At 40.2% G+C, this 26077-nt stretch overlaps 1 protein-coding gene across 1 annotated transcript in view; it reads right to left on the bottom strand.

Moving 5' to 3' along the window:
- The window catches only part of FAM129A (family with sequence similarity 129, member A), a 185004-nt gene that overhangs the window by 31558 nt on the left and 127369 nt on the right, over positions 1-26077 (bottom strand). Inside the window, exon 6 of the mRNA XM_010853087.1 lies at positions 338-453. Within this exon, the coding sequence (XP_010851389.1) occupies positions 338-453 (116 nt within the window). The remainder of the gene's footprint in view (positions 1-337; positions 454-26077) is intronic.

Genomic DNA, 26077 nt, shown 5'->3' with positions numbered 1-26077 from the left:
ATGCCACACTGCTCACATTTGCTGCTAGTCACGAAGCACAGGTCACTTGAGAGAATATGCTTTTTCCGGAAAGAAATTGGAAGTGGTTCTTCCACTGCAGTTGCAGTTGTCTGGACTGCCCTGCTGCAGGTCTGGAGGCCTGGAGTGCCCAGTCTGGAGGTCTTTAGAGTGCCCAGCAGCTTGCTGATCAAATGCTTCTAGACAATGAGAGAAACGCCCTACAGAACCACATCTTCCATGCCTGCAATTACTTTTGTTTGTTTGTTTGATAGTTTATTATGATCCTGACCTCCTACCACTTAGAGAACAGGATCCAAGATTCTGAGCCCCACGTTACCTGGACTTCATCCCCAGTGACCATCTCCCACGAGCCATAGTGTCCTTTCTCCTGTCGAAAGAATTGAACAGCTTCCAAAAAGGCTTGGGCTTCAAATGTCGTCTGCTTCATGTAATCTGAAAGAAAGAGGCAAGGGCATTTAGCAAAGAAAACATTCTTAATTTAATATTCTTCCATGGTTCAGAGACCATTACCTGAGTATTACAAGGAATAGAATTATGAGACACAAAAAAGTTAAGTACTGAATTCAAAGTTCTTTTGCAGGTAGGGACATGCCTGGTGATCTAGTGGCTAAGACTCCATGCTCCATTGCAGGGGGCTGGGGTACCATCCCTGGTCAGGGAACTAGATGCCATGTGCTGCAACTAAGAGTTCAAATGCCATAACGAAAGACCCCATGTGCTACAACTAAGACCCATCGCAGTCAAATAAATAAAACAATATTAAAAAAATAATAAAACAACAACAAAAAACCTCAAAGGTCATTTGCATGAATGAAAACGAACTTTCAGGTGTATATCACATGACTTCCTCATTATACCAGCTGATTAACTCTATCAGTTACTAGACATGCTGGTTATGACCATTTATCTATCCCCATGTATCCTTCTTGTAAATGTTTCCCTCAGACATCCAGGTCTAGTGGCTTTATGCCACCAACTGTAACACCTCAGTAAAGCAGACTACTCTTTAAAGTGCCTCATGTAACCAAGGGACCCCTCCTAGTTCCCCCCCAAAAAAATCAACTGATACCAACTTTTTGTCAAAATGACATCAGTATAAAAGGCTGATTTTTGCAAATGAAGGATAATAATTGTTAAAACATACAGTAAGAAACTGTTATTGCTAGGTATGTTACATATGTCAGTGACATCTCACAAAACCCTCTGAAGTGAGTGTTATTATCATCTCTAGTTTATAGATGAGGAGACTGAAAACACAGAGAGCTCAATTAATTGCCTAAGATCAAATACCAATAAGGAAATGAACTTGGGCAGTCTGATTCAAGAACCTACTTCAAAGCACCACACTACACTGCCTCACATATTAGTTTTGGGGTTTGCCTTTCCAAACACATTGGATTTTTAAAAGGTATTCTATCTGAGAGGTAATATCCTACCACAAAGGAATGGACACCTAATGGTACAGGGTTTTTAAGTGTGCTGAATGGCTTTCCCAGAATTCCACAAATCACTCCATGCATGCAAATATGCTCAATTTCTGCTATGGACTGAATGCTTGTGTCTCCTAAAATTCATATATTAACACCTCAATCCCCAAAATGTGATATTTAGAGATGGAGGCTGTGGGAAGTAATTAGGTCACGAAGGGGTCGATCCCTTACGGTGGACGTAGAAGCCAAATACATAATACACAACGGAATACTACTCAGCCACAAAAAGGAACAAAACTGGGTCATTTGCAGAGACCTGGATGGACCTAGAGTCTGTTACACAGAGTGAATAAGTCAGAAAGAGAAAAACAAATATCATATATTAACATACTTTTGTGGAATCTAGAAAAATGATAGTTGTTTAGTTGCTAAGTTGTATCCAATTCTTTGCAACCCCATGGAGTGTAGCCTTCCAGGCTCCTCTATCCAGGGGATTTCCCAGGTAAGCATATGGAGTGGGTTGCCATCTCCTTATTGGCAGGGCAGAAATAGAGACATACACATAGAAAACAGACATGTGGACATGAGGGGAGGGGGAGGAGGGGTTGGATGAATTGGGAGATTGGGATTGACATATATACAGTACCATATGTCAAACAGATAGCTAGTGGGAACCTACTGTTTACCTCAGGGAGCTAGCTCAGTGCTCTATGGTGACCTAGAGGCGTGGGATATAGGTGGGCAGGGAGGTTCAAGAGGGAGGGGATATATGCATATGTATGCTGATTTGCTTTGTTGTACAGCAGAAACTAGCACAGTACTATAAGGCAGCTATATTCCAATTTTAAAAAAAGAAAAGGCTTACTCCCTCGCTTTCCTTCCTCTGTCTCTCTCTCTCATCAGACACCAGAACTACCACTGCCTTGGTCTTGGACTTCCAAGACCGTGATATTTGTTGGAGCAGCCCAAACTAACCCAGAATATTTTCAACACATAAAACTAGCTCATGGAGGATACAGTGATAACCATTTATAGGAATATTAGCAAGGAAGTGAATTTTAGAAATAATCTAATCTAGCAATAAAGAAATCAAAACTTAGGAAAGGGAAATAAAGTGGGCGAAGTGAAGTGACTGAAAGGGCCAAGTATCCTATCTTCTGCTTCTCCCCAGTAGGACACAAAGTTCTTTTGCCAAGAGCATAGGCTCTGTATTCATAGGGTGATGTTAGATTGGTTAGCTGAAGGCAGCTGATTTGCTGGGGGGACCTTCAAAGCTTTAGCCAATGGGAGTGCTCAGTCAGTGACTCAGTGGTTGATTCGGGGACTGAGCAGAAAGAACCTAAATTTAGAGGATCAATCTGCTTCAAAGGGGGACAATCAATTAATAGATTGTAGATGACTCTTTCAAGACTGGCTTACTAGGTCATAAGCCTCAGGAACTTGGAAAAGAGAAACTACAACTCAAGAAATAGCCTCTGTAAGAGCATGAGCAAAATTCTTCACAATGAGGATACCATGACGCTCAGAAGGTCCACATTCAAAAATGTGGAAGAGTAACTGACATTTCTAGTATCAACAGAAAGACTGGTTAAAATCTAATTCAGAAAAAGGGCATGTCCCAAGAATCAGGTTTTTAAATTGAAGCGTTTTCTTCTTTGTTATTATTTTTTCTTGGTTTGGCAATTGATTTAGTGTTTAACCTTAAGGGTTTGGAAAACACAAATTAAGATTTTGGTATAAAATTGACAACAAGGGGCTGTGATATGGGACTCAGTACACTGGAACTATACCAACTGAGATGGAAACTGTAATTACTACATTGAGATTCAAAACTGACTCATGAGCTCTTATTTTTAACAGCTGTTTTCATTTCCAGCCTAAGGAAACAAAGAGATGGAAGAAAATGTGGTACTTAGATGAATTGCCAGACCCATGAGCCTACAAATGAGGTTTAAGTTCTTCAGGTCCTTACAAGAAGCATAAATTTACTTATTTCTTCTCAAACTGATCCAAGTAACCGAAGAAAGAATCTGAAATCCAGTAAATACCATGTATATCTATATATAAAAAAAAACTATGACACTCCCACTGATGGTTGATTTTACAAAGGTCTTCGGAAAACATAACTGAAGAAATGAGATTTGAAGGCAAGATGTGGAGTCAGAGAGAAGTCAAAGAAGAAACAGAAGAGCTAGAATGTAGTAATGGTGCAGGATGGAGCACCTGAATATAGGCAGAGAAGAAAAGTATTAGTAATCAAATGGACCATAAAGGAAATTATAGTCATTGAACAGTAGTAATAAAATTTAAAAGAATAAGGACATGAATCTCCATTTTGGACTGTACCATTAAGGCAGACTTAGATCGGATTTTAACTACTCTTTTTCCATATGGTAAAAAGGGTCTAATTACTGATTTCATCATTAGATTTTTAGCTTATAAAGTGATTAATTTATATAAAACTTTTAGAATAGTACCTGCCACATAATAAGTTGCTTTATGGATACTGGTTCTCATGATTATAAACAAAGTTCAATAGAAACTGCCAGATCATTAAGGAAATAAAGAACAAAGGTTTGCTTTGTAAAGGACAGAGCTACATTGCAAGGGTCATATGATATTCATTTCTTCTAAGCTGCTTGCAGAGGCATTGCTGAACTCAGCCAGAAAGTACAGGTGTTTGAAAGAAACCAGATTATCAGTTATTTAATCAACTTCCTGCCACAGATCCCATGGGAACAAATTCCAGGATCACAATCACCCACTCCCCTGCCAACAAGAAATTGAGAGTTAGTTCAATGGCCCCCAGGATCAACAATGGCTTTTGGTCTTTCAGCCTTCTTCCTGTAAGATGACTCACAAAGATGGCAGGCATCAACTCAAACTCAACTTTTCCAGCATGAGTTAAGAGGATGCTCAAAGACACAGATGTGCTGAGAAGAACTTAAGCATGGTTAAATCCAGCTCCTTCATTTTATGGACAAGGAAACTGGAAGAAGAAATGGTTAATTTCTTAGCTGAAGGTCACACAGCTGGTCAGAATCAGAGCCAAGAGTTGAAAAAGTGCCTCTGGCATGTCACAGGCAGCCTTGGCATTCATGCTCACTTAAATCACAGACTATGAGAGTTAGAAGTGATCCCAAAGGTCACCCAGCCTGAGCTCTTGTTCAATGCTGGGAGCCTTCAGAATTCATGACAGACACGCATCCAGCCATAGCTTGACTATTTCCAGTGACAGGAAGCTCATAATGTAATGAAATAGTCTTTTTTTTTTTTTTTGTCACTGAACTGTTGTAATTATTTGAAAATTTTTCCTTCTGCTGAGCCAAAATCTGTTTCCACAAACTCTCATTAATCCTGCTTCTGCCTTTCAGAGCAAAATAGACAAGTTTACTCTTCTTCCACATGGTAGCTAAAAGATAGCTGAGTATTCTCATTTTCCTGCAATCATCTTTTAAACAATATAACTTAGGGATATTTTTTTAGAAGTTGGCCCTCCTTTTTCCTTCCTTCTCTTAGTGACCATTTTGAATCTATCAATGTATTTCTTAAATTTAGAGCATGATTGAATACACTACAAAAAATACTGTCTATCCATTGCAAATTATGTAAAGTAGAAAGATTATGTTCCTCTTTCTGGTCCCTAACCTCTTTTTTCATCAGTCACACCATACTTTTGGCTCATACCTTTTTCATAGTCCAATAAAACCCCTATAACTTTTTCATATCACACCTTGTCAATCTAAGCCTTTTCTAACCTGTATTTCTGCTTTTGATTTTGAAGTGCAGGCTTTAACATTACCCTGATTAAATTACAACTTGTTATAATGAGTTTGTGCCCCAGAGCCTGCCATAATCATTTAAAAAAATTGTAATTCTGTCTTTAGACTCCCATTTACCCCAGTATCATCTGAAAACTTGGTGGGCTTACCTTCTACGTTTCTATCCAACTCACGGACAAAAACATTCATCAGATCAAGGGTGAGGACAGAGGCCTGCGAAACTCTAAACATTTTAGGAGACAGATGGGAGACACATCTTGGCCATTCAGTCAACAATCATATCCTCAGGGCTAAGACATGTCTATTTTCCTTAGTCTCTTCCTAGTTCTCATCTGTGCAGCTGCATGGAAAACTCATATTTGGGAGACATGATTATGAATTTTTGCAAGGGAAAGAAAGCTCCTCTAGGCCCCGTGGGAACAATTATTCATGGGGCCAGCCAGAGAGAAATCGCTTTTTTTTTTCCACTTATACAGATTTACTGCACGTCTGAGTCAACTGAAACGCCAAAGCTCCAAGGCCTATGTAGTCATTCTGGATTTTGACTCTGGCTGCTATGTCGGGACTCCCTGACTCGAGCTGGGTTTGGAAGCTGCCTTGTTATTTTATTTCATCGGTAAACTGTGCCAAGCCATGTTAGCCAATCTGCCTGGTGATTTGTGCAAGTTATGTAACGGCATTACTCACTCCACTGCTATGGGCTCATCTCAGTAATGTATACTTCTAAACTGTCTTCAGCTTCAGGTCATATGTCGTCTTTTTTTAGGAGAGCTGCAGCAAGGCTGTTTTGTCCTATTTTCTTTTCCAGAGCAGAGAAGCAGTACGGAGGGAAAGGAACCAACATTTTTTTAATTCTGTCATGGAGTATGAACCATAGGAGATGTTTACACACACTATCTCCTATAATTCTTTCAATAATCCCATTAGGTAGGAATTCATATTCCCACTTTAAGGCTGACAAAGAAACTGAGTTTCAGAAAAGTTAGCTAATCTATTTAAACTAGTAGATAGACAAACAAGGCCTCTTTGCTTCCAATATCCTGTTATAACACTCTCTGGTTTTATTTTTTTAACTTTTTATTTTGATATAATCATAGATTCACATTTTTATAAGAAACAATACAGAGAGATTCAATATATCCTCACCCAGTTTTCCCTAATGGAATATCTTGTAAAACTATGGTGCAACATCACAGGCAGGAAATTGACACTGATGCAATCTAGCCACCTTATTCAGATTTCATCAGTTTTATATGCACAGGTCGTGTGTGTGTGTGTGTGTGTGTGTGTGTGTGTTGTGGCTTAAGAATTATTGTAAATTTTATTTCCACCTCAAAGTTTAGAATCATATAATTCTAGAGTTTGATTATACCTTAGGGATCATTTAGTCCAAAGCATTCATTTAATTAGTGAGCGGCTTGAGGGCTATAATGTGATATGCATTATTAAAACAGAATAAAACCCCCTCATTGGAATTAAAAATGAATGATATCTGTCCCAATAAAATTATGGCACCCCACTCTAGTACTCTTGCCTGGAAAATCCCATGGATGGAGGAGCCTGGAAGGCTGCAGTCCATGGGGTTGCTGAGGGTCAGACACGACTGAGCAACCTCACTTTCACTTTTCACTTTCATGCATTGGAGAAGGAAATGGCAACCCACTCCAGTGTTCTTGCCTGGAGAATTCCAGGGACAGGGGGAGCCTGGTGGGCTGCCGTCTATGGGGTCGCACAGAGTTGGACACGACTGAAGTGACATAGCAGCAGTAGCAGTATGAGACCTAGCCCCGGGATTAATTAGAAATCCCTAAATCATATTTTGTAAACTGCCAGACTAAAATATTCATCTACATCTACTGGCCAAATCATACTGTGTTAGTGAGCACAGACCTGCTAGAAAGAGAAGCGGAATAAGCCAAGAAGGAATGTATATATCCTGAAGATCCAGGGACCCCAGGATGAATTATAATGGTGTTACTCTAGGTGAAACTACTGTACAAAAATATAATACAAGATACAATAATACAAGAACTCACCCTGAGGATATAAAAGACCTCTTAAACTAAGGAAAGAAAGGTGTTTCCTTTGTTTTGATAGAATGTCTTAACCACACAGAAAAACTGCATTCCTCATCCAGCTGAAAGGGGTACATCTCATGAATTTTTGACTTGTCAGTTATTATAAGACTATTAACACATAGAAGGAAGTGGTGATTACTAAAAAAAGTGAAGACAGACTAACCTCATTTACTTTAGATAGACATATTATGTTGGTAGAATACCTACCATTGGCTTTGGAGACATCCTGTATCTAGATTTTAGCAAAGCAAATATTAAGAGTTTTGCATAATTTTGACTGACACACTGAAGAAACTTGGATTAGTTGATAATGCAAATAAACATAATGAAGTAGTGAAACAGCCTGAATGATGGGTGCTGGTTAAAGGGCTGATGTTATAGAAATCCTAGCTGCTGCTGCTGCTGCTGCTAAGTCGCTTCAGTCGTGTCCAACTCTGCGAGACCCCATAGACGGCAGCCCACCCGGCTCCGCCATCCCTGGGATTCTCCAGGCAAGAACACTGGAGTGGGCTGCCATTTCCTTCTCCAATGCATGAAACTGAAAAGTGAAAGTGAAGTCGCTCAGTCGTGTCTGACTCTTCTCAACCCCACGGACTGCAGCCTACCAGGCTCCTCCACCCATGGGATTTTCCAGGCAAGAGTACTGGAGTGGGGTGCCATTGCCTTCTCCGGACATCCTAGAGGAAATGATTTTCAATTACTTGGAAAAGGTAATATATAGACAAGACAGACAGAGATAGTTAGGTAACCCTAGGGTTTCACTTAACTGTGAGCTCAGTGCAAGTCAGTGGTGTGATTCAGTGAAACATAGAGCAGGTGAGGTGGGACAACAGGAGTGTAGAATATATCAAAGACAATGATGGTTACAATGATGGTTAGAATGATAGATTCTAAGATACACTCCTCTGAGCTTATCATTGTATACTTCCAGCTCATGCTGAGCAACACAACATCTTTTTAAAATGCTAAAAATAAAGAAAAAAAGGTGGAGTACTTCTGAAGAAGACCAACTAAATGAGGACTCTCACATCCTTGGCAAGAAAAAACCTAGACGGAAGAAATCATTTTCTGTAAGAGCTGCAATGTACAAGAGGACTGGATTTGTTCTGTGTAGATTTCAGATACTAGAGTCAGGATAGCATGGTCCAAAGTAGAGTACTTAGAATACTTTGAGTCAGTACTCTGAGTCAAAATTTCTAACATTTAGACTTAAGAGTGACACAGGCTCCAATAAGTTGTCAAAAGTTTCAAGATGAAGTGCTCGATTGGGGCTGAGTTACCCTGCAGATGGTGTACAGACTTGCTTAAATTTCTCTATTACACACTGTCATGACATCATGTACCTTCTCACCATAGCACTTAGAACAATTAAAATTTCATAGTTGTTAGTGTAATTATTTAAATACGCCTTTTTTTCCAAGACTGTAAACTCTAAGAGGACAGGAGACTGCTCTTTGCATTCATCTGCACCCTCAATACCTGGTCGAGTGTTTGGCACATCAGAAAGGAAAAGAAAGAAAAGAAATGAGGGAAAGAAGGAAGGAAGAGAGGAAGGGAGAAAAGGAGGGAGAGAGGGTTTCAAATACCAGAGAGAGGGCTGGACTAAGTCTCTTTATAAAGTTCCTTCTAAACTGAGATTTCTTGATTATAAACAAAAACCAAGCATTGCAAGTGAATCAGATTCTCTTAATAAGTCTTTCCCCTACTATTGTAAAGAGCTTCTGAAGGAAATGGATGTATTCATCTCAGTGCTTCTCAGACTTTGTTGAGCATCAGAATCCCCAGGAGAGCTCAATGAACTGAATGTTGGGCCCCACCCCAGAGTCTCTGATTCAGCAGGTCTGCTCTAGGGCCCCAGAATTTGCATTTCTAACGAGCTCCCTTTTCATGCTGTGAAATCAGTTCTGAATACTCATTGAAAGGACTGATGCTGAAGCTGAAACTCCAATACTTTGGCCACTGATGCAAAGAACTGGCTCTCTGGAAAACATCCTGATGCTGGGAAAGGTTGAAGGCGGGAGAAGGGGATGACGGAGGATGAGATGGCTGGATGGCATCACCAACTCGATGGACATGAGTTTGAGCAAGCTCCAGGAGTTGGTGATGGACAGGGAAGCTTAGCGTGCTGCAATTCATGGGGTTGCAAAGAATCAGACACGACTGAGCGACTGAACTGACTGAATGAGCTCCCAGGTGAGGCTGCTGCTGCAGGTCCAGGGCACACGTTCTTGAGAACCATTTCTTTACCCAACATGAAGGGAATGATTCTCAAACAGAAGAATCACCTCAAGTGCTTGTTAAAAATATGATTCTTGACCTTGCCCCAGAGATTCCAATTTAGCAGGTCTGGGATTGTACCCAGGAATCTGAATTTAAACAAGCTCTTCAGGTGGTTTGCCGACCAGATTTTGAGAAAGCAAATTACATAGAAGCAAGAGATACAGTGGAAGGTTGTGGCTCCTGAATGCTTAGTGTTTTGATGATGGCTTTCTCTCATTGTCAGGTTAAGAAATGTCCCCTTTGGTCATGGGTAAACCTATGGCTGATTCATGCTGATGTTTTGTAGAAACCAACACAATACTGTAAAGCAATTATCCTTCAATTAAAAATAAATAAAACAAAAAAAAATCCCCTTTGTCAACTGCTTGCTCACTTAATACAAATGAACCTTTCTACTTACTAAAGGTGATGTATAAAAATAGTACTATGATGAAGATTTACCAAAGGTATGTGGATAAGGAGGCACTTTAGGTTCGTAAGAACATCTTCTCACATGACTGGAACTCTACCCATGGAGGGGAACCCCCATTCACTTCAGAAGCAGTTATCATTGTCTGAACATATATCATCAGATGTAACCCTAGTTGAACCTCATTTTCCTTTTTTTGGTACAGTGGCTATGTGGACTGTATCTTCTGTGGCAGCCTTCTTTAGGACATATGATCTCATTTTTTTTATCTTAATTTTTTAAAAGACTTAAAGAAATAAAAATGACCTATGCTCTCATCTCTTCCCAAGATAAGGATGGTATAATTAAACTCCTGATAAGGGAGGAGACAACATTGTATTTGCAAGGTTTATTCTTTGCAAATACTGGGAAGATACTCTATGCCTTGAAGCTAGGTTCATTGAATTTGCCCTCCATGGCCTTGAAAGCGTTCGTCTATCACCCAATGTATCTAAGATACCTGAACAGAATCAGACCAAGAGAACAAAGACAAAATCAGTCATTTCCTCTCTGCCCAGGGCAAACATCTACGGCTTTATATGGGTGAGAGCTGTAATTCTAAGACAGTAAGTGCAGAACTGTTTCCTAATCTTCTAATGACTGTTTGTGGAGACGATGCTGAAATGCCTCAGAAGGAAAAAATAATTACATCCCCCCAAATCCAAGCAAAACAAATGAAACCTAATTTCTTCTTTAAAATGTGAATTTTAAAAGAGTACACCATATAATGCTTGCTTACAGGCTGTTGTGACTGTGTACACACTCAGGTAATCTTTCAGCTCAGACCACGGAAACCGGGTCAGGTGTCCCTCACTGATACTGTGGGGAGTTGTGTGGCTTAATCCCTGCAGGCAAAACCTAAACTTGAGTATTCAGATGCATGGGGAAGATGCTTCTCTAGCTACACACTTGTCTTTCATTTTTGATGACACTTTCTCTTATTCCTGGAAACAACTGTTTACATGGGCTCCCCTGTTGGCACAGTGTAAAGAATCACCTGCCGATGCAGGAGATTCAGGTTCAATCCCTGGGCTGGGAAGATCCCTTGGATAAGGAAATGGCAACTCACTCCAGTATTCTTGCCTGGGAAATCCCATGGAGAGAGGAGTTCTGGCAGTCCGTGGGGTCACAGAAGAGTCAGACATGACTTGACCTGTTTACAGTGACCTGTTTACACCTGGTATACTTTGTCACTGCAGTGCCCAAAATACCAGAGGAATTCTCCCTGGCCGATTCTATGCAAGACATTGTGAGTTCAGAACACCTTGCCTAGTCTTACTCACATCTGTAGAAGCATCTTTCCACAGATAAAGGAAGAGGTTTACATTAGGCAACAAATCACTGGTGTTAGCTAGCATCCTAGCTTGGCACATCCACAGAGTGTACTGCTGCCTGATGATGTTATCTGGGGATTTTCATCATCTTCATTAATCATCACCAGTGATTAATAATAGCATCCACCTTGCACTTGTCAGAAGATGTTACAGTTTACATCTCATTTGATTCTCACAGCAATTTCATGAGACAGGCAAGCCAGATGTAATCATTCCCAGGTAGAAAATGGAAAAAACTGAAAATCAAAGAAGTTTAAGTCATTGCCCAAGGTCAGATGAATACATAACTCATTTTATCAGGTCATCAAATGAAAGCTAAAATACTATGCAGAAAATAATTTTTTGCTCCCATACAGACTCAGTATCAAAAGGGACCTAACCTTACTTAAAAGTTCTAACTACAATAGAAGTTGTAACTACTTTTATGGAGGATAAAATATCTAAGTTTCCTGAGATATTTGGGAAAATATAACATTTTCCCAAAGGCCTAAAAAACAAAGTTGACCCATGCTCCATTCCCTTCCTAAGAAGTACAGATGGCAGTCACAGACTTCTGAAACCCATTATCTGGTCCTGATTAAGAAGTTGAGCCCAACAGGGAGCTCCACTTGGGGCTTTGTGACAACCTAGAGGGGTGAGGGGAGGTGGGAGGGAGGTTCGAGAGGGAGCGGAAATGGTAGATTTACATTATTGCATAGCAGAAACCAGCACAACATCGTAAAGCAATTACCCTCCATTTAAAAATTAAAGAAGGGGAGCCTAGCTAATCCATGGTCTCCTCCTTATGTTTGGTGAGGGTCAGTATATAATTTAGTCCTCAGATTCTTAGGGACCAGATCATTTTATGAAAACTAAGAACTTCAGCAGTCCTGTACCAATAAAAACAGTGTCCACATTCCTGACCTATTACAAGAAGGGCCAGTGCTGCCAACAGAGTTCTTTTTCATTTCTGGGTTAGCTGAGCCCACGATACGTATCAACTTGGCAAAATTAAGCCAAGAAACACTTTGAAAGCATCTTGCTATTGGGGAGGCTGAAGGCCTATGACTCCACGGTAGCATATACCATCCCACTAAATGACCCACTTAATGTGGCTTTATACTTAGGGTAAATGTGTTTGGGGGCTTTCCTGGTGGCTCAGTGGTAAAGAATCTGCTTGCCAATGCAGGAGACGTGGGTTCAATCCCTGGGTTGGGGAGATTCCCTGGAGAAGGAAACTGGCAACCCACTTCAGCATTCTTGCCTGGGAAATCCCGTGCCAGGGGAGCCTGGCAGGCTACCAGTCCATGGGATCACAAGAGAGTTGGGTACAATTTATCAACAAGCCACACAAATATGTGTTTTTATTATGAAAACTCTTACACATTCACAATCATTATCAGTAAATTCCAAGGAGCAGCTTGTTTAATAGCTCAGCTAATGATGAGTTTAAGCAAAACATGATAGGATTACTGAATTGAATATTATGCAGTCACTAAAATAACAGTTACGATGACTTAGACACATTGTGGAAAAGCAGTTTGGGGAAAATTTTAATTGCTAAACCCAGGTTATAAAAATCACATACACAGCCTGATTAAGCAATATATACACCATAGAAGCAATGACCAGAAAGGAATGCATAGGAAATGGGAAACGAGTTATGGGAACTTTGTGACTCAAACTTCATGAAATGTTGTATGATTAGCCTTAGGAAGATACCTGCTGATCAAGAGACTTTTTTGATTGTTTGCTTGTTTTACCAGTCCTCTCTTGACCATGAACAATATGGCCTCTCCAGAGTCCAAAGAGTCCTGTGGCAGTTTGTCTCTTAAATTCTCAGAGCAGCTGCCAAATCGTGGCACGTTCCATGATCCCAACATTCAGGGTCCATAATGAAGTGTCTGTAGATTACATTTAACTGACATGCGGGGAACAGCCTTTCTCTCCCTCAGGATGGGTGGAACTCGAGCCTGGCTCCTCATGCAGCCCATCGAGCAGTTTTCAGTGTGATTTCAGCAGAAGAGATCATGCTTTTTGTCCTCTCCTGAATCATACTGTTGAGTGTGGTTCACTCAGGTCTCTGCTGACTCCTTCAAGTGTCTTCTCTTCATAAATGGAGAGAAAACTCTTACCTCTCAGAGCCCTTTGAGCTTGTCACAAATACCCTTTAGAGTGTTATTACCATCCTCTGTTTGCCATGAAAGCTGAACAGCCTCACAGGATGACATACGGTCCTTGAGGACGAGGACTGGCACATTCGTTGCCATATCCTGACAGCACATGCCTGGCCCCACATTCTCTTCTGAACAGACCAAGGAACAAAGAAACGAAGGACTCAATAATTCCGAGGCAGCACAGAACAGTGAGGGCAACTGCCTGAGGGGAATACAAACTGGGGGGCTATTTCCACTTCTGCCAGTTTGGCTACGGAGCTTGAGGTGAGTTACTTTTTGCTCCTTTCAGCCTAATTCATCTCGCTTGAAATGGGAGGCTGTCAGGTCTCCTTTTTCAGCTATGAAACAGTGTAATCCTACGATAAGCCACAAGAACAGTTAGTTTATCAACATTCAGAGAGTGCTTTCCATGACAGTGTTCCAACCTAGGGATATAAAGTTCCAACTGCGAGACCACTTTATCCTCATCTTCCCATTACACCTTCTCTCTGTCTCGCAAGTAATGCATCTTTCTCTGAGCTATTAGAAAATAATAAATTACATGTGTGGCTTTCACTACATATTCTATTGGCTAGTACTGGTCTTCGTTTCTGGATCCTCCCCTTCCCCCTTTCACTAACCTAAATAACAGTTCAGTTTTTGGTTGTTACCACTGAGCTCACCACCTGGGTATTTAATTAATTAAGCCAATAAAACAGTGAAAATACACATTTGCCATTTCATGATCTATGACAAGATTACAGTTAAATTGATTTGTCTCATGTAGAATCATTAACTTAAGTCATAATGGGCTTGGTCTCTAAAACATCCTTCTTTTCCCTTGAAAAAGTAGAACCTGCCTGGTATCTCAGAACTTTTAACAAAAGCATCTCGATTTACAAAATCTTCCAGTTCTCCAGGAACAGTATACTAGTTTGGGTGTTTATTTAAGTACAAACTATAAGATCATTAAAAGATTCTGTCTCAGTCAGAAATTTCTTTTATGAAGTGCTACCAAACAAAACATTATATCCTTTATCCAAATCAGAACAATCAATTGGGATATAGGTCAGTTCTTGATTATCTCTGCTGATTAAGGAAAGCAATGACAATGATAATTCTTAAAAGTGTGTTCGTTTCTGCGCTTTGTATCTCTACATTTGAATTCAGAAGAGTTTGTTGTCCCAGTGCTTCAACTTCTATTAAAACAAAGAACAGATTAAAAAAAACAAAAACAGTAGTCCCAAGATGGCAGAAGAGCAGGTGGACGTGGAGTGCATCTCTTTCCATAGATGCATCAGAAATATATCAACAGGACTTAACCTGGTGGCACAGTGGATAAGAATCCACCTGCTAATTCAGGGGACAGGGGTTTGATCCCAGGTCCAGAAAGATTGCACGAGCCAAGGAGCAATTAAGCCCATTCGCGATAACTACGGAATCCCTGCTCTAGAGCCCATGAGCTGCAGCTACTGGGCCTGTGTGTCACAACTGCTGAAACCCGTGCACCTAGAGCCTGTGCTCTGCAACACGTGAAGCCGCAGCAATGAGAAGCCCGTGCACCACAACGACGAGTAGCCCCACTCAGTGCAACTAGAGAAAGACCATGCAAAGCAGCACAGACCCAGTGCAGCCAAAAATGAATACATTAATTGTTTTTTTAAAGAAATACATTACAGATGCAACAGTTCTCACAGAACGTAGGCTGAACACTAGTAGAAGACCTTGATCACCAGAAAGGACCATGAAACAAAGAATAAAGTTGCCTGGTAGGGAACTACACTGTGCTCTGCTAGTCTTCCTTCCTCACTTGGGCTTCCGTTGTGGCTGTGGCTCAGCTGGTAAAGAATCTACCTGCAATGCAGGGGACCTGGGTTCGATCCCTGGGTTGGGAAGATTCCCCTGGAGAAGGGAAAGGCCACACACTCCATTATTCTGGCCTGGAGAATTCCATGGACTGTATAGTCCATGGGGTCCCAAAGAGTCGGACACAACTGAGCAACTTTCACTTTCACTTTAAGTGATGACATCTCAAACTGATGTTGGTTCAAACAGCTTCCTTCTCTTCCATCCTTTGTTCCTTACCAGCCCCACCCCCCCACATACACACTCACATGTATGCACACATGTGTACACACACCAAGCAGCTAATCTTTCCCTGGGCTGCAGAAAGTAATCAACACTGGCTTTAAAGGCTTAAGAGAAGGTAAGAGAAAGGAAAATGGGAGGGCAAAGAGACTAGGCCAACGCTGTGCAGTAGAAATATAATGAAAGCCACATATGCAATTTAAAATTTTATAGTAGCCATATCATAAAAGTAAAAAGAAAGGGGGGCTAAGATTAATAATATATTTTATTTAAACCAATATATCTAAAACATGTAAGCAATATAAAAATTATTTTAAAAATTATTAATGATACAGCTTGCATTCTTTTTTTCTCATACTTAGTTTTTGAAATGTAGTGATTATTTCACACTTTCAGCATATTTTATTTCAGATTATCAATATTTCAAGTGATCAGTAGCCATATGTGGCCAGTGGCCATCACGTTAGACTGCAGGGCTCTGCATGTTCATGGTTTAAGTTCTATTATTTATCTGAACGGGGAGAGAGGAAGGAGGCAATAAAAGGGAGAGGACCACGGCACACCCAAACTGTATTCAAGCAGCATCATTACAAAGGAGATGTACTCAAATGTATTCCTACTCTAAATCAACAGAGAAGGAAGAAACCTGACTTTATAATTTCTCGTTACATACGTAGACAGTTCATCTACTAGAACAATCCTAGGAGCACAATAATGCACAAAAATAAGAAATAAGATGATTTACAACAAGTCCCATATGGATTAAGATTAGAGTTGAAGACCCTTGACAATATATCTCACTCATAATCCCTGCTCTATGGGCAGTGAGGAATCCTTGTGGCTTTAACTTGGAGGGTTCTCTAACAACAGAGCCATATCATAATACTTCTGCTTAGCGTGGCTAACCACCAACGGACATATTAGATGAGATCATTTCCAAACAGGATACAGCCTTGCAACGATCTGCTATATTTGTAGCAGCAAATTGTTCACCCTTCTCTTATGTTGCACCAAAAAAGAAAAAACAGCTAAAATGCTTGATGGATTTAGGTGTCTCCAGTTCCTATTGTAGACAGTCTCAGGAGTTGCTATAGACTTCAATTACATGATGTAATTAATTCATTTCATGGAACATATTTGGAAGAATCGACCCGATGATGTAATTCCCTTATGGTAAAACAGAGAAAGAGGAAATAAAAAGAAAGCCTCAATTCCTGTGTTGGAAATACCAAAGCTTCTGAATGCATGAGAGAGAGAGAAACATGTGTGCACATTTCTTATGTTGATGTGCTGTTGCTATTGTTCACTCGCTAAGTCGTGTCTGACTCTTTGTGACCCCATGGACTGCAGCACACCAGGCTTCCCTGTCTTCCACTATCTCCCGGAGTTTGGTCAAACTCATGTCCAAGTTGAGTTGGGGATGCCATCCAACCATCTCATCCTCTGTCACCTCCTTCTCCTCCTACCCTCAATCTTTCCCAGCATCAGGGTCATTTGATGTTTTACTTATAAGCAAATATATCTTGAGTATTCACAGTTCTTAATGGTATTTTTACCACTACAGAAGACATGATGGAACCATAGAACTAGAGTGGACTTTTAATGTCTAGTTCATTTCTTTACTAGTAGGGTAGCATTTATTTATTTAATAACTGAAACATCACATAAATTATTCCAGATCTATGATCATTATTAATCATAGTAAAGGCTAATATTTACTAATTAGTACATTTCATGCATGGGTTTACAAATCAAAATTAATCAAGTTTAAGTCATTCGGAAGACATTCTCTCAGTCTTTCTATATATCACACTTGAGAACACGAGAGTTCTTGTTCTCAGGCAGTTCTCTCTCATGGGTGACCTGCATTCCTCACGTTACAATTGAGAACATTTCTGTAAGTAGCATCTTCAGTGGAGTTGGAAACACCCTCAGAAGGTCATTATTGTGTCGTCCCCAACCTTTTCTTTTAAGCTGAGTAATTCAACTATCTCTAATACTCCTTTCAGTTTTTATTTTTCAACCCCACACTTATATTTTTGAATCTCCTCTGATAGCACTCTACAACTCAACATTTCTTAAGTTTTAGGCTAGGTGTAGTTCTCCTTGTTTAATTCTGTGCATATTTAATATAACCATATTTTATACTGCAGCCTTCCCTCACTCCTTCACTTTCAGCGCTCTTAAACTCTCTTAATCATTCCTACTATTTTCCCATAGTACCTATTACCTATTATCATATTTTATAACTCGCTGATTTACTGTATTTCTGGATTCTTTCCCATCTCCACCATTGGTCCCTAACTAGAACATAAGTGTCACAGAACAGAGGTCTTTGTTTTGCTTATTGCTGTATCTTGAGTCACTAGAAGAGTGCTTGGCACATAGTATGTACTCAAGAAATATTTGTCAAATAAATAAATATAAGCCTGATCAACATAAATTCACAGTTTCTAATTAAATTAATGTATAAGTATTCATCTAGACACATGCTCCTAGTTGACTGGTAAGTAATTGGGCAGGACAATTAAAGGTCTAAATTTAAAATACATGTTTGTGTGTGTGCTAAGTCGCTTCAGTTGTGTACAACTCTTTGCAGCTCTATGGACCACAGCCCACCCAGGCTCCTCTGTCCATGGGATTCTCTAGGCAAGAATACTGGAGTATTCCTCCAGGGGATCTTCCCAACCCAGAAGAACCCATGTCTCTTATGTCTCCTGCACTGGCAGGTAGGCTCTTTACCACTAGCACCACCTGGGAAGCCCAAAATAAATGTTTATTTTATTACAATAGAAAAGAAAATTGGGTTATATTGGAAGTACTCACTCTTCAAGAAGTTTGTTACTCCTCAGGATCAAGGATTGGGAATACTGATTATTTCTGATTCATTCCCGTATTTTTTCTAATTATGACCACTGAGTCCACCAATCAAGAATCTTCAGTTATGCTCACTCACTTGTCAATTTAAATATAGGTATCAAACATTAAATGTATTTTACCTGTTTTACAAGTTAGAGCTTATAATTTTAGATTAACAATTACTGTGCCTACATGCTATCTTGAGAAAATAGACCCAACTTCCATTTTTAAACAGCAATTTTAATGATGTAAGTTTATTTTTAATCCCTATTTTATCCCCAGTGGTTATTATGGCACCTAAAATATAGTATCCTGGCAAAGGGCTTCCCTGGTGGCTCATATGGTAAAGAATCTGCCTGCAATGCAGGAGACCTGGACTCAATCCCTGGGTTGGGAAGATCCCCTGGAGAAGGGAATGGCAACCCACTCTAATATTCTAACTGAAGAATCCCACGGACAGAGGAGCCTGGAGGGCTACAGTCCATGGGGTCACAATGAGTCGGACATGACTAAAGTGACTAAAATACTTTTCAATCATAGCAAATGAGGGACAATTTGACCAAGGACATTTTGGAGGGAAAGTAACAAATACGCATATTCTAAAAAATTTTAAAGTAGGAAAAAAAGTGGTAACGACGGATGCAGAACCAAGAAAAATCATATTTCAACCAGAATCATTGCACTCATGGCCTAATCCCTATCACATATTCACTCTCTCACCAAACACTGGTTGAACATGTTCTATGTATGAGTCACTGTGAAGAATTCTCTGAATAGAAGGGAATAAGATTTGGTTCGGGGGCATGAAGTTTAGTGTAGGAAATAAGATAATTCCACCATCTGTTCACCACTGTATCCCCAGCACCCCAAACAGCCACAAGGCCGATGCTTAATTTGGTAAAAGTGGTACAAAGAAAGGATAATTATCCCTAAGGCAATAAAGGGTGTGATAAATGCTATCAGAGAAAGCAAAGGGCCCTCGGAGTTAAGAAGGGAAAGGAGTCTCTCTGGTTTGGGATGGGACTGTTTTCCTGGAACAGGGAGCTAAGTGGACGAGAACAGATTAAGGAGTGGCTGGTGGCAAGGTGTTCAAGGCAAACGGAGGAGCATGACTCAAAGCAAAGAGGCAACACGTAGAGCATGTACAACCGTCCTCCCCAAACAGCATTTCCTGTTTTAAAATATGAGTTACAGAATCTTCAGATCAACCTGCAGAAAGAGCTTTTGATTTATATTAGGTGCGGATATAAAATTAAGGGGTTATAAAGGCTTCTGAGAGAGTACAAAGTAGTGGACTTTGAAGTCCAAGAGGCCGCCGGGTTTTCAGACTGTGACCAAGATGCTGTTGTGTTGTACGAGGTCCATGCAAAGGACTGAGGACAGAGTCTGGCACTCAGTGGCTTGTCTACGGCAGCTAGCAGCTTCCCTTCCTGTCTTTCACTCAGGATCCTAACCTCAGCCTCAAGTTACTTGGAAGGAAAAGCATACATTACAGGCATACCTTGGAGATACTGTGGTTCAGTTTCAGACCACTGCAATAAAGCAAATACCCCATTAAAGGAGTCACGTGACTGCTTTGGTTTCCCAGTGCATATAAAAGGTATGTTTACAATATATTGTAGTCTGTGAAGTGTGCAATAATAGTATGTCTTAAAAATGTATATATCTTGATTAAAAAATATTTTACTGCTAAGAAATCCGAACCATCATCTGAGACTTTCATAAGTCGTAATCTTTTTGCAATAGTGACATCAAAGATCACCATAACCATAATAATAAAGAAGCTTGAAATACTGAAAGAATAACTCAAATGTGATACAGAGACATGAAGTGAGCAAATGCTGTTGGAAAAATGGGGCCGATAGACTTGCTTGACACGGGGTAGCCACAAACCTGCAAGGTGTAAAAAATGCGATAGGTACAAAGTGCAACAAAACAAGGCTTGGCTGTCAGCACTCTAGTCTACCCTCATCAGTGTGAATCTGGTCTTTAGAAATGAGTTTTTAAACTCCTCCACTGAATACGACATGTAACAAATTCACACTTTCTAAAGTAATTTATAAATTAATGTGATTCCAATTGGAATCCCAGCAGGCATTAATGAATAATTAGCTACACTGAATGTGAATTCACAAATAAGATGATATGCCTAAAGTAATCAAGCAAAATATAATATAAATGAACTGTAAGGGGGAAACATTTTATCAGATATAAGAACACACAAGAAAATTCTACTGTAATAGAATCAAAATTGCATTAACATGGGAATGAATAGATCAATGGGAAATAAAAGAGACTACTTAGATAACCTAAAGATTATATATGTATATATATAGATATTTAATTTTATATGACAGAGATAGTAGCTTATTCAGTTATTTAGTGGGGAAGGTTAGATTTAATAAATGGTGCTAGCCCAATTGATTATCCACTAATATACATACATATACATGATTTTCAAACAGCTAGAGACTTAAACGGGCTTCCTAAGTGGTGCTATGGTAAAGATCCCATCTGCCAGTGCAGGAGACATAAGAGAGACAGGTTCGATCCCTGGATTGGGAAGATGCCTTGGAGAAGGAAATGGCTACCCACTCTGGTATTCCTGCCTGGAGAATCCCATAGACAGAGGAGCCTGGAGGGCTACAGTCCATAGGGTGGCAAATAGAGTTGGACACAACTGAAGTAACTTAGTACACACAGAGACTTAAACATTAAAAATAAAACAATATAAAAACTTTAAGATATATCAAGGAAAATTACATATCTAATCCAGGGACAGAGGAAATCTTAACCAAGGTAGAAAATCCAAAAGCCATAAAAAAAAAAGATACATATGACTGCATAAAAATAAGATATCTTTGTATGGCAAAGTATATCATAATTAAAGCTTAATGACAATATTATCAGTTAATGACAACAGATAAATGATGAATTTGAGGGAGATGTTTTAAATGAAGAGACAGAAAAGAGTTAATATCTACACAGAGCTCTTATAAGAAAATAACAAAAATAGAGAGTGGAGGGTAGACAACAAAAGAATGAATGAATGAATGAAAATGGTCAAAGAGCATCTATGGGTGATTCACATAAAAGTAAATTAAAAAGGCCGATAAATACTGGATAATAAGCTTGGACTCGCTGGTAGTCAAAGGAAGGGCAGACTACTACTACTAAGTCACTTCGTGTCCGACTCTGTGCGACCCCATAGACGGCAGCCCACCAGGCTCCCCCGTCCCTGGGATTCTCCAGGCAAGAACACTGGAGTGGGTTGCCATTTCCTTCTCCAATGCATGAAAGTGAAAAGTATAAGTGAAGTCGTTCAGTCGTGTCCAACCCTCAGTGAGAAGGGCAGTCTAGGTTTCAAGGAGATTCCCTCCTCCCCTATCAGCTTGACACAGCAGGAAAAGAGCAAAAAGGCCTTTTGGAGACAGGGATGCAAGGAAAAGACTGCTCTCATACACTATAGAAATGTGAATTTTTATAATTCATCTTAAGATTAATCTGGCAGTATTTACTAAATTAAAAATACATTTAGCTTTAAACTTAGCAATCCTACTTCCTGGACACTGCCTCAGAGAAAAAAGAACATGAGGATCCATGCACAAGGATATCTATTTAACCATAGATTATAGTGGTCAAGGAAGCAAAGTTAAGGCCATCAGTAAAAGAATGGTTGAATACCATACCATAACATATCATATGGCCCTTAACAAATGAATCATAACCATGTCAAGTGACTTGAATAGATTTCCATGAGGCCCTATCGAGTAAAAAAAAGGCAGAAAAGAATGTATTACATAGTTTTATTTTAAAAAACCACTGACCACAAAAACCCTATAATGTATGTATGCATATGAAAAAAATATGGAATGATACAGGGTTTTTAATATGGTTTACAGAGAAATGAAGAGGATAGGAAGAAGAGCGCAAACAAAAAAACCTAGGACTTATGATATGACCCAGTTTATGCATTTATAAAAGACATATGTGTATATATACACATATGGGTAGACAGATAGATGAGAGAAATTTAAAATAAAACAAAAAGGGGGAAACGACATTTGTCCCCCAAAATCATGTAGTTCACTAAAACTGCCTGCTGCCTGCAAATTGGGCCCTCTGCCCACCCACGTTTATCAATGCTGCTTTTCCTCCACGTGATCCTGGGGTAGGCACCCAGCCTCATGTGTGCTTCTCTGCCAAACGATGGCAGTGCAGCACACGATCACCAAGGTTCTCTCCAGCCCTGGCATCGTCATCTGATGTCTCTGAGAACACAAGTCTATGTTTATATTTCCCTGGTAACCACGTAGCCTATAGAAATAAACCATTGAGGGTCAGAAAGCAGAAGCTGGCTACATCCCACTACCCTGTTTCTGTTTTACTCGTTCTCTTTTTAAAAATGTTTCCTTGACTAAGTAATCAGGCCAAAGCTTATTTTTATGATGCTATGAAACCATCACCATGGTGGGTAAGCACGCTCACTTGTGGTGCATTTGCTGGTTTACTTTGCCATGTTCACTGAATTTCTGTTGGACGAGTGCTGGTCACCAAATAGGCATGTGAGGGAAGGGCTGGGTGCCAGCCTCCTGAACAGCATGGTGAGAACTCCAGCACTGCTCATCTGGGAACTAAGGCCGGGAGCAGGTGAAGGGACAGCTGAGCAGGGTGTACACAAGGCAATCAGATCAGCCTTCGCTGCACCCCCATCACCGCACGGCTTTTCAGATGATCAGTGATCAGCACCCACGTGCCCCTGCACGTCAGAGGCATGAGGAATTGGAACCAAAGCTAGAGCGTTAGGGCAGAATGGATTAGGGTGAGATGGCGGTGAGGACAGTGGACAGGTCAGAACAAGGACTGTAGATAACAAAGAGAGGAAGAGAAAATACGAAAAGGTTACAAGAACAGGCCCTTTCTAGAATAGTTGAAATTAAACCCAAGAACTGTGGTGTCGAGTGGGGTTGGAATTATAGCTACAGGGATAATACAGGCTGGAATTGTGGGCAGAAGGGGCAAAGAGGAGGATGATACGCCTTGATGGGCATTCACAGATGTGAAAAGCTGCAGGCAGTTGGCAATAAGCAGGGGAGTTCAGCAGGAAGTGGTGATGGTAGGTGAGTCACTAAGTCGTGTCTGACTCTTGTGACCCCGTAGGCTGTAGCCCACCAGGCTCCTCTGTTCATGAGATTCTCCAGGCAAGAATACTAGAGCGGGTTGCCATTTTCTTCTTCAGGGGATCTTCCTGACCCAGGGATCAAACTTGGGTCTCCTGAACTGTATGCAGGCTCTTTACTGACTGAATCACCATTAGGAAGTACACATGCCCTAAATGTAGCACTGGGAGAGGGAGATGGGGATGACAGAGTAGGTAACTCACTCAGATTCCCAGAGTTTAAAAAAAAATTAATTTTGTAAACTTGATGAAAATTTCAAAATATTGTAACATCAACTTTAAACATTGCAAAATTGTGACTTAAATGTCACCACTTTCATTTATCCTCAGTCATCATGACAAAAAAGTGTTTTATTAGAAGAGAAAATAAAATGATGAAAAGCTGTGAACACTGTTTATGGGATGACATTACAAACACTGACATGTTATTTTATGAAAATATTTTTCTCTCTTAAAAACAGTTATAATGTATGATATGTATTCAGCATTTACTGTCTGTCATTGTACTAAGTACTCTCTTGCATTATTATCTCATGTGATTTTCACACTCACTGCATGAGGTCAGCACTATAAGTACCTCTCTCTTACTGATGGAAAATTGAAGAGTAATAAAGGTAAGTAACACAGCTCCTAAGAGGGGCTCCTAAAAGATGAAGCCAGTATTTGAATTCAAAATAATATGATTCCATGTCACCATGTCATAACACTCTCCACAAAGAGAAAATCCACTTGAATTATGCAAAGTTTCAGAGCAAGTTTTTTGCTGAAATCCTACTTCATGAAGAGACATACACCATCATGTTCCCCCCCCAAAAATGTGCCCACAAATGTTTCAGTCATGCAAGGCCTATGGCCCACGTTGTTTGAAAATGCATGGGTCAAACTAAATATCAGAGCTCTTATTTTCAAGTATTTTGTAGACAAATGGTCAACAAGCTTTTTCTGTAAAAGACAAAATAATAAATGTTTTAGGCTTTGAAGGCCATATAGTCTCTGCCGCAACTACTCAACTCTACCAGAGTATTGTAGAAGCAATACAGGATACCTGGGTGAACAGTGTGGCTCTGTTTTTACATGAAAACAGATGGTGGCCCAAGGTGGCCTATAGGTCACAGCTTGCCAAATCTTGCTCTAGACCACGTGTTTGTTCTTCAAGGCTAATTTGCCATGTTACTCTTCAGAGAATCTCTCCTTCTGGACCAAGCTAAATCAAGTCCTTCTATTATAATGTTCTGGTAGTGTATCTTTCACACACACAGCTCAAACTTTTTTTTTTCTTATTATTACTAGGCTTGTAACATCTAGGAAGGTGGGGGTCATATCTATTTTGTATCCTACTGGATTCTCAGAACCTAGCAAATGCTCAAGACAAAAAGATGCTCAGTGAGTATTTGCTGGCGGAAGGAAGGGAGGGAGAAAGAGGGGCAGGGAGGAAGGGAAGGAGGAAGGAAGGGAGGGAAGAAGGGGGCAAGAAAGAGAAGAAGGAAGAAAGAGAGGGAGGGAGGGAGGGCAAGAGCAGCTTCTCACACTTCACTTGCTTCCGTGTTCCAGAGTAGAATTAGTGTGCTTCAGAAAGCCTCCTTCCCTAACACCACTGTGACAAGCATTGTGCAGTCTTATGGTCCCTTTAGAAATCAAAATGTCCTGGCATGCTTTCACATGATAGAAAAACAAATTCTGACCTTTTTTAATCTGTAGGCGCAAGGACACACATTTTGAAAGGTCATTCTACCATTCGAGGAGTGGAAAGAATGATAAGATCCACCTGATCTTTCCTTGTATCACGCCAACATTTGGCCACGTCAAGGTACCCAGTATTAGAAAATCTGACCTTCCCCTGGTGCTGCCTATTTAGCCTTAAATTCTCCCTCTGCCCGGTTAACATCAGCCACTATATTGTGATGGAAAGTGATTAGTCAACCTACCAGTCTGGCTAATACTTTCTATCTCTCTGTCTCTCTCTCTTTTTTTTTTCTACTACTTTAGTATTTTAATTTTTATTTTATATTGGTGTACAGCTGATGAACAATGTTATGACAGTTTCAGGTGGGCAGCAAAGGGACTTAGCCACACATATACAAGTATCCATTCTCTTCCAAACTCCCCTCCCACCTAGGCTGCCAAATAATACCGAGCAGAGTTCCCTGTGCTGTAACAGTAGGTACTTGTTGGTTATCCATTTTAATCTATAGCAGTGTGTGTACATGTCCACCCCAAACTCCCTAACTATCCCTTCTCCCCATCCTTCCCTCCTGGGAACCATAAGTTCATTCCCTAAGTCTGAAACACTACATCTCTTGATCTTCACACCACTTCCTAGTTGGTGTGCAAACTCTCACCAGGTTTTATTAAGCTAATATTATAAGCCTCCTCTAAGGAGCTCCGAGAACTTCATGTCTAGGGGCTGACCCTCACTTCTCACCACAATACTATAGGTGTTATT

This window comes from Bison bison, unplaced genomic scaffold (genome assembly GCF_000754665.1).
Source record: "Bison bison bison isolate TAMUID 2011002044 unplaced genomic scaffold, Bison_UMD1.0 scf7180017864322, whole genome shotgun sequence".
NCBI lineage: Eukaryota > Metazoa > Chordata > Mammalia > Artiodactyla > Bovidae > Bison > Bison bison.
This window is presented reverse-complemented; position numbering and strand designations above follow the sequence as displayed.